General features: G+C 43.3%; 1 protein-coding gene across 3 annotated transcripts in view; it reads left to right on the top strand.

Moving 5' to 3' along the window:
- Positions 1 to 10,260, top strand: part of kcnc2 (potassium voltage-gated channel, Shaw-related subfamily, member 2) — a 47,858-nt gene continuing 37,598 nt past the window's right edge. For all 3 annotated transcript variants that reach the window (XM_028954152.1, XM_028954151.1, XM_028954150.1), the window contains exon 1: positions 1 to 887. In XM_028954152.1, the coding sequence (XP_028809985.1) occupies positions 309 to 887 (579 nt within the window). In that variant the 5' untranslated portion in view covers positions 1 to 308. The remainder of the gene's footprint in view (positions 888 to 10,260) is intronic.

The raw sequence follows: 10,260 nt of genomic DNA, 5'->3' as shown, positions 1-10,260 counted from the left end.
CCGGCTGGAGAGAGGGAGAGAAAGAGAGAGAGAGAAAGAGAGAGTGGGAGAGAGACCCAGGAGGAGATAGAGCGCCTTCCTCTCGCTTTTTTTAGGGTGGGGGCTTCTTTTTCTTGTTGGGCTCCCGTGTCCCCCACCTGTGATGGAGAACGCGGCGCGTTTATAAGAGACCGGCGGCGTTCCCGCTCCGCCTCACCTGTCCGCGCGGGGTGACGTGGGGTGGGGAAGAGGAGGCTGTTCGAGGTGGCGGGGACGAGAGGAAGACAAGCAGGCGACTTTCTCCATGGAGTCATGTCTGATCCCGAGCGATGGGTAAGTTCGATGACAACGAGAGGATCGTCCTCAACGTCGGGGGCACCAGACACGAGACGTACCGGAACACGCTGAAGACGCTGCCCGGCACCCGCCTGGCGCTCCTCGCCTCGGACTCGGACCTCGACTCGGTGCTGGAGCAGCTGCAACAGGTCCCCGGCTTCATCGAGTACAACGCGCGCAACAACGAGTACTTCTTCGACCGCCACCCGGGCGTCTTCGCGTACGTGCTCAACTACTACCGCACCGGGAAGCTGCACTGCCCGGCGGACGTGTGCGGCCCGCTGTTCGAGGAGGAGCTGTCCTTCTGGGGCATCGACGAGACGGACGTGGAGCCCTGCTGCTGGATGACCTACCGCCAGCACCGGGACGCGGAGGAGGCGCTCGACGTGTTCGAGATGAACGTGGACGCCGGGGACGACGAGGAGGACGTGGGCAGGCGGCTGGGCGTCGAGGACGTGTCGCCCGGCGGCAGCGGCTCCGGCGGCGGCGGCGGCGGCGGCGGCCTGTGGAGGAAGTGGCAGCCGGTCATTTGGAATCTATTCGAGGACCCGTACTCTTCCCGCGCGGCGAGGGTAAGCAGCCCGGCCACCTGTCGCACGAATCAAGCGCGACCAAAAAAATGTTGAATTTACTTCATTATACGCTTTCTCAATTTAGAACTGTGTACGTCCTTTACTTTTTAAAAACTTTATTGCGTTGCATTAAAAGAAAGTATAACGCAGTGAAGATGTTTGTTTTCTATGCTACGACCTCTTGAAATTATATATAAATAAATTAATATATAATATATATATATATATATATTTTTTCATGCGCTAAATTCAAGATTTTATATAGATCTTCCCACGCGTGTTCTGGCGCGCAAGATAAAAAAAAACCCATTTAATTTCAGTGAAAAACCGCGGGCCAATGTCAAATGCTCAATAAGCTCCTTCCTATAAAAAAAAATAAAAAAAACAAACATTTGTGTCCATCTTTTGGAAACGGCGACGCGGGTCGAGTGGATATTTTTTAATGCTACACGTTAAAAAACTGGGGTGACGGTCTGCCTCTTGGGGATGGGGCGTTAGAGGTCTTCTGCCTGAAGGACGCCTCACTTCTGAACGGACGCTCCGTTTATTGCTATTTTTATTGGTTGCCACGTTTTTAAAATCATCACAGTTGGGTGTGTTAATATCAATGTTGTACCGCATCGGGAATAATTAAGCAATTTTAAAGCAAAGGTCGTACGTTTTTTTTTTTTCACCCTAGTAGTACTATGATGGAGTGACCATCATGGCTGATTATCTCTGTAGTAATTCAGTATTTCCTTCGCTGTCAGGTTCTGCATAGGCTTCTGTCCCCCGTCTCCCTTTTTTAACAAAGAGGGGTTCAGTGTGACTTTTCATGCACACACACACACAAAGGGGTCATAAATGTACGGCATGTCTTTTATAAATGCGAAATCTAAACATTTCCCCCCCTTTTTATTTCTCGGTTTTAAAACGTGGGCCGTAAAAATTTTTACCATGAAATCCTTGTCTAATGACATTCTGACGAACAGCCATTGGGCCATGAATACAAATCAGTGCACACAGAGCAATCCTGTCCTTACGGTACATGAGACAGAGTTGTGACCTTTCAGGACAATTTCGCCCCTCACTCTCATTGGCTGTCATCTGTGCACACACCAAATGACAAGCCTATTCCACCACGGCACCTCAGCTATCCAGCCATTCCAAGCCTGGAAAATGAAATGGCATAACATATACTGTCACGCTGATGATATGGATGTGCAACCTGTGGACATTAACACATTGATTTCAAAGTGGCAAAATAGATTAATAATAGACATGTTCTCTAATGTCACATCAAGTGGGAACACTGAGTGAAAGAACCTTCTGCCTGCGTTTCCCTTCATTTTCTTTGCCTGTGGTACTCCTGGTTCACTAGGCGTAGACAGTATACATCACAAATATGTGACCACGTCCATCTTCAAATCAAACATGCAAATGGATTTTCATAGCTTTAATGCCATTGTGGTTGGCAAACGTCCCCAGCGTGCTGTGGATTTTATAGTGCAATACAAATACATGCCACAGGCACGTGGCGTATGTTCATCCATTCCAGTCTATAATCCTAACTGTGCAAGAAAAATAGTGTCCGCAGTTCTGATACTATGAAAAAGCAGTAAACATTTCTGCCTTTAATTATCGAACACATCATTCTGACGCTGAAAGTGTGTAGAATCAAGGGTGTTTCAATAAATCAATAACTCCCACCTTTTAAAATCCTTTTAATATTGACTGCCACAGGCTCAGTGTGAGAAAATAGCAACATTAAAGACACCTTGCCACACTTGTAGACACTTCTGCCTTTTTTTTGACCCCCACCTTCACCACTGGAATCTGCTACTTAACTAATGTTCATATGCTGCGTCCTTTGTTAATCACTGTTGTTGTCTTTCTTTTTATTGCTGTAGTTCACCATGGTGGATCTGTGATGGTAAACTTTTTTTTTAATTATTATTATTTTTGTGTTTTTTTCATTCTTTTCTTCTTTCTTCCTCTGAGGCAACATTCCATCCACATGCAACGAGTTGCTACAAATGCCATTGGGACCATTTCAGACTAAGCTTGCTTGTGCTGCCACTTAAAAGGTTAAACCTGTGCTGTTTTGGGTGCCTCTGCACACGCCTGAAGATGCAATCACCCACCCCACCCTCCCCAAAATGGGCTGCTGCAAAACCTGTTGTCATGGCAACACCATCGCCTTGTGCCTTTCCTGTTTTCACTCAGAGCTGCCTGGGCCATGAAACTAATTGATTTCAGGAATACGCTGAACCATGAACTTTGCCACATGAATCATTTCGGATGGCAAACTGTGTTAATGAGGGCTGAGTGAGGGTTGGGTGAATGTTTGGGGACACAAGCAAGCGAGGTGTCTTTCCTGGCGTCATTTGTGCATGAGTAATGTTCAAGAGCCCCTCTGATTGTGCATGTTGGGGTGGGGGCTTGTTCCTCAGCGTGCCAGGAGCCCGGGTTTGTTACCGGAGGGAGCGGGGCTGGTGCATGAACAGCTGAGGCTGTCCCATCGTGCGAGGGCAATGGCATGGCCTGCGTGTGAGCGGGGACACTATATGCCACCGGGAATGAGTGTAGCCAGGCCCAATAAGCTTAATGAGAGCACCGCATTTCAGCACCGTTTTCACTTGCGTCTTCAGGTCGGAGACAGAGGGGCATTGTGGTTTCAGAAGAGTGTCCCTGTGCATTTGTAAGAGCTCATAATGAGGTGGAGCAGTGAGAATATGTGCCGGGGTGTGGGTGTGTGTCCACACTGTATATTTGCCTCTGTGTTTTGGGACTGAAAACAATGCCTCCTCATTGTGCCTTTGTGAGTGCCGTGTGGCACCATGGTAACTAAAGGGTGCGTTCGAGCATGTTCGCGGATCCATAACGAGGCGATGTGGGGAGGAGAACAAACCTCCCAGAGCAAAGACAAATCCTTTTATTTCATCTTGCGTCCTGTGGTCCACAAGCCAGAATAACCATCCATTATTTACCAAAAAAAAAAAGGGATATCATGTGCTTATGACCTTGACATAATGGATTTTTTCAAAGTGAGCAGCTGGAAGGAGGGAAGAGTCAATGCCTGAAAACAAATCTTTAATTAGCCTTTGAGTACGGAGCAGCCATACTGTACATCCGAGGGACTGCGCGAACGATTGCATGGAGCAGATGATGGCTTGCTTGCACGCAGCTTGTCAGTTCTGGCATGCAGTGACTTGGCAGAAGATATCTGGGGCCATGGAGAGCAGTGCATGAACCACAACAACAACAACAACAACAGCACTGCCGTAAAAACAGGAACTTGCCTCTCCTCCAAGGCCTTCAGCACGTGCGGGAAAAGCGTTTACATGTCCAACTCAGCATTGTGACCTTTGACCTTGGTCACAACTGCTCTGCCAGATGCACCAAGGGCTTTGCTCCATCTTAGCATTCTAGGGTCGTCATCAACTCCCAGAGTTAGAATTATCACTGCCGTAGCTGCCATCCACGGCGTCCACGTGCTCAGTCTGAATTCAAGCAGGTGGTGGAGAATGTATCACACACTCGCATGCATTTATGCATGTGATGGTGCGCTTGTGAAAAGGTGAGCCGCAAAACACTCAGAATGCCATGCGGCTGTCCGTGAAGCTTCTGACCAGGACCCGGTATGCAGAGGCCAGATTAATTTTAATAGAAATTCCATTTGTCTGGGAGGGTTGTTTCATTATTTATGCCTCTCCATTCATTCGAAAATGATCGTCTGCTTCCTAAGGACAATTGTCTTATTAAAAATGCCATTTGCTAGGCGATTCCGCCACTCTTTCACTCATCCATTAAAACTCAATTAATAAAACATTTTTTAGGTGATTTATATATTTTAAATCAATCTGTCTCTCCCCGTGCTTCTCCTCTTTCATTTGTCACGGATACCACGTCATGACCAGTAAAACCATCTTTGGTGATTGTGTGTATATTTCATTTAGAATAAAGGACCAATAGTAAATCAATACATTTTTTTTGTTTATGGAAAGTTGTGATGCAAAACAATTGTTCAACAATTTTTTTACCTGCACTCCATGTCTTTTCAGTTTAAATGTAATGCCATTGTGATTTGAAAGAAACAAGATTTTTTAATAAATGAAAGAAAAAAGGTGAAATGGACAAAATGTACACAAAACAAACAGAAACCAAACTAAAACCTGCCGTAGCACTTGTCCAAAACATCAACACGAAAAAATGCAGGAGACGTGTTTGTGGGAGAAACTACAGCCATATAAAGGACTCTAATTACCCACACCAAACGAGCGGCAGCTGTGGGTGATTAGATTAATTTATCACATAATGATAAAACAATGACATCATGGACAGACATGCAGTTACCCTGGAAAACATATTTTCTAATGCAAAATCTACTAATAAGTTTTAATGTCTGACATGTTTGTTCATAACTTTCCTGATATGTTTGTTCATAACAGCCCGCAACCTTGGAGTAACAATAGACAACCAACTCTCCTTCTCGGCTCACATCAGCAATCTTTCCCGCTCATGTAGATTCCTTATCTACAATATCAGACGAATCCGTCAATCCGTCAAATCGTTATCTGTCAACCCAGGCCACCCAGCTACTGGTTCAGTCCTTAGTAATCTCACGACTGGACTACTGTACTAACTCCCTTCCAGCTGGTCTATCTCTATGTACCATCTGACCTCTACAACTAATACAAAACCTTCAACCTTTGACCTTGATCTTCAACCTTCCCAAATCCTCCCACACCGCCCCTCTGCTACGTTCCCTCCACTGGCTCCCAGTAGCTGCACGCATCAGGTTCAAAATACTGATGCTGGCCTACAAAGCCAAACATGGAGTAGCACCATCCTACCTCACAGCCCTTATTACACCTCACACTGCACCTCGTATACTCCGAGCCTCCAGTACTGCTCACCTGGTCCCTCCATCTCTAAAGGTACAAGGAAGACACTCATCCATCTTGGCCCCTTGGTGGGGGAATGAACTTCCCCTTGAGGTCAGAACAGCTCAGTCACTGAATATTTTCAAACAGCAGCTCTCTAAAGACCTTCCTCTTTAGAGAACATTTAGATTAACTTGTAACCTTCTTATTGTCTGACTTGTGTACAGAAACTACAACAGAGTGAATCAAAATATTGTATTTGTAGTTTGGGGTCCTCGTGAACCAGAATCGATCATTTGATGGTAACATGGAACCACGTTGTAAGTCGCTCTGGATAAGGGCGATAACAAAGGACATTCAGTGAATGAAATGAACAGGGGAATTGGGTGTTGCTACTGAAAAAGTTCTGAAAAAGTGCGTATACAAAAAGGTTTAAGAATTGCCTGATGATTAATGACTGGTACTTCACATGAAAAGGCTCACTGTGGACGAAACTAAACACACAACTGCAAACCTCTACAGACTGAAATGATGTTGCACATTATGTTGTGGACAATATATCTAAATTGATGTTTTTGATTTCTTTGGTTGGTGTTTTTCATTTTCATATGTGTGCCTTGTGTCCCTAAGATCCTGATCTGGACCTCTGTCTATTGTGTCAACAGGCTACTGCAAAAAGTCCTTTAATTGCATACACTTATCCCGCTCATAAACCGAATCAAAATGTATCATATAGGGCTAGTTGGCAAGCAGATTATATCACCACTGTGAAGAAATAAAAACAGAACTGTCATTAAAAAGAGAAATAAAATTCCAGAATGTGGCCATCAGAGCAAGAAGCCTGTCTGTGGTAATCCAGTTGCTCATAAGCGAATTAATATGTTGCAGTCATTAACGCCAGAGTCCTGATCCTGAGGCGGTTAGCGTTGCTATTCCCTCTTTTTGTTGAATGCTAATTGCATGCCTGGTTATTCCCGTGTCTGAACTCACCCGGCTTTCAACTCCTCCGCTGTTATTTCCTGGGGTTCAAAGGCATGGCTTGAAAGCTGGGCACGGCACTGCTGGCCTTAGATGTTGTGGCAATCGGACGTGCTGGACGTGGTAAAGAATACAAATACAAATGTATAAAAAGATCTATTTTATCATGATGTACATCATGCTTAACAGCGCTTGGTACCAGTTTACTCTATTTTGTTGAAAATGTTTCCATTCCATTCCTCACCACACCTTTAATTTTTTCAATTCTCGTCATTTTGAGGGGAACGCTTTAATGTTAACTGCTGAAGGACAGCAGAGGAGTAGGGTAGGCCTCAGGCAAAATAAAGCCTTGCCTTCTCAGAATGACTGAAATGATCGCTCGGCCCTGCGAGATGTGACCTCAGGCAGACACAGAATGTCAGGCGAGGATTTAACAGTGCCGTTACTAAGAGGCAGAGCAGCCATGCAAAGATGATTACCACAGAGACAGCATAAGGCATGAGAAAACAAACCAAAAAAAAAAGATCAGCATTGCTAGTTGTACACACGTTCATCCAAATAGCAGATCAGCAAATGAATCTCACCTATGAAACAGTAGTCACAGGCCCAAACCTCCATTGTGACACTTGACCCTGAGTGTCTCCAGGGGGACTGTCCCTGTGACTCCTGATTGTAAGTCACTCTGGATGAGAGTGTTTGGTAAATGGCATAAATGTGAATGTAAATTTAGAAACATTGCTGATATAAATGAATTTTATTTGTTATTTGTGCCAGGCTGAGATGTTGTAGGGCTGGTTGGTAGTGTGTTTCTCCCATTGTCATGCTTCTTCAAAGTGAAAAAGCTTCCTATCAACAAGGTCAAAATGAATTTTGTAGTTTTCATTGTGTGTTTGAGTTGGAATAGACACATGATTTATGAGAAAAAATTCAGTCATAACCATAAACAGCTCCTCTTGATTATGAAATTTTAGATTGGAGCATTGAAACCACACCAATGCCCATTGAATTGATGGGTAAGTTACCAGTTGGTACATTGATGCAACAAAAATTCAATGAAAGTATTTTATTGATCCTTAGGTGACGCTGATTCATTAGCTCTAGTTCAACACAGAAACTGTGGTTGTGCTAAAAATGTTGACGTAAACTTCAACTATATAGTAACCTTTCTGACCATAATTCAATGCTGAATCAATAACCTTTGCTACCTAGAATAAATCATGTAGGTTAAGGGGTTAATGACATTATGTCACAGAAGGTGGCAGTTTATGTAAAACTGACCTCACAAGTTTGGCCATTGGTTCCTTGAAACCTTCAGAGTTTTACTCATTATTGACTCGATTCAGTGTGAGTTAGGTGAATGGATCTTTATGCTTTTTGTTTTTGTTTATTATATTATTATTAAGCTTGTGTAAAAATAAAAATCACTTAAGGCTTGCCCCCAAAGTTCCACGACCAACCTTTCATGTCTTCACATGTGTCCTGAGCTCTAATTGACTGCAAGAATAAATATGTCCTAATATCATGAGTATGTGTCACACACAGGAGTGTGTGACACATACTCATGATACATGTATGATTCTGGAGTCATACTCATGATACATGTATGATTCTGGAGTCATGTTTTTTCTTCTGTTTTTGAATTTTTGTCTGCTTGTAACACTCATCTGGATCCTCATTTGACTCAGCTTATGACAGATCCCTTACGTAAATCAGCTTTTATGCTGACATCTGCGATGATCATTGTATGAGAAGAAGTAATTAAGCACTAAGCTCTTTCAGAAGATCACCATTATATCTCTGTATGGCAATAATTCATCCACAAATAAATAGCTCTACATCTGAACTCCTAACACTGCCACTCGGGGGATATGTGGAATCATTAGATTAATCAGAGCATCTTTATTCAGTGGTTGGACTGAAATGGATATATTCACATTTGAAATGTTATGTCAGAGGGTCTGCTGAGGGTTGCTTTGACTACAATCAGCTCTAAGTCATTCTAAGACGTTTTAATTGAAGTATTGTCATTAGTTCTTAGGCCTGTGCATTTCAATAGTAGTTTTGTAAAAGTTTAGTAGCAGGAAGAACAAATATCCATAACATACGTATAGTGTCTGAATCTTGTTTTGTCCATGTGGGCAAAGCTGTTTATCATCTGAGTTTTGGCCTTGATCTGTCCAATTTGGGTGCATTCTTTTTAAGAGGGGGTGCCAGTTATGCATAAGACAAACTTCTGGTAATTATAGAATTTGTGTACAAGTGAAAGTGAAGTGATTGTCATTGTGAAACACTGCACAGAACAAAATATCCTCTGTCATATATACACCTTTAAAAAAACAACACCCAGCCAACCTTGGTAAAAATTACCTCACAAAATAATGTAATAATTGCAGCTGTGGAATTGCGGAACAATGCAGAAGGTATTTCATGGTGTATTACTGTGACAATGTCACATTTTATCCACTCATGTTTATTTATGGTTTTGTTGCCTTCAGTGATGAAATAGTTCCACAGTTGTCACTGTTACTAAGCAACATCATTCAGTCAACATGTTGCAACCGTAAACCGCAATAAGGCAGAATGATTTCTGTAATGGCTGTACGTCTATACGGTTGTCAGTTTTAATCAGGGTCTTGGATTTGTGTGGTTTTGTAAGATTTCCCTGTGTTGGTGTGGATGAGCTAGATTTTAAAGACGTGTGAAGTTATGTCTGTTCCCAAATCACTTCTTTCACACCACTGGGCAGCATCCATTAGCACCAAAAGATCAGTCGGACTTTTTACCTTCACAGGAATTAAAGAAAGTGTTCATCTGGAGAGCCTCTGCAATGTCATTAAAAAAAATTATAATCCCGAGTGGCGCTCCATGGGTTCTTAGGTCGCCGGGTCGTCCTACTGTGTGTTTGGCCACCACAAGCCCGGCGTGTGGCGTGACCTTTTTCTGTGTACACCTCTGATTCTCTACCCTGCGGCTGTTGTTTTTGTCTCCTTCTACTCAGAAGAATCTAGAGCATTACAGTGTCTGTCACAATATGAATGTGCCACGGGAAATATCTATGGGTCACCCTCCCAAATTTCTGATGTTATTTTCAACAAAGTGATTGGCATGGGTGTCAGTCAGGCGGACTGGGTGTGGACTGGGACTGGGGCGAACATGCCCTAAGGGTGTTGTGCAAACAAGGAGACATGCTGAACTATTTTTGCGTGATGACCAAATAAGAATTGCATTCATCTGTAGCTCCTAGAAAACATTACACTGTTTAAACACACACTTGTGTAGAATTTAGTATTTGATAAAGACCATTATCAGTCACATTGATTAGTTCATTTTCTCTCTGCCTTTATTGTGTTTGTTTTCTTCATGGAAATTCATGGACATTTCTTCAATATTTATTTGGGGTTTGTAGACTTTTTGGGTGTTATGTGGTGAAATGTATGAGGTCAAGTGAATCAGGGTGACTGGATGCTTGGCTTTATTCTGAAATCGTCTCTTGAATCTGATGTGAGATTCCAGTTCTGAACACTTCACTG

This window comes from Denticeps clupeoides, chromosome 15 (genome assembly GCF_900700375.1).
Source record: "Denticeps clupeoides chromosome 15, fDenClu1.1, whole genome shotgun sequence".
NCBI classification, from domain to species: Eukaryota; Metazoa; Chordata; class Actinopteri; order Clupeiformes; family Denticipitidae; genus Denticeps; species Denticeps clupeoides.
The sequence above is the reverse complement of the archived record's forward strand: the minus strand, read 5'-3'. Positions and strand labels throughout refer to the sequence as shown.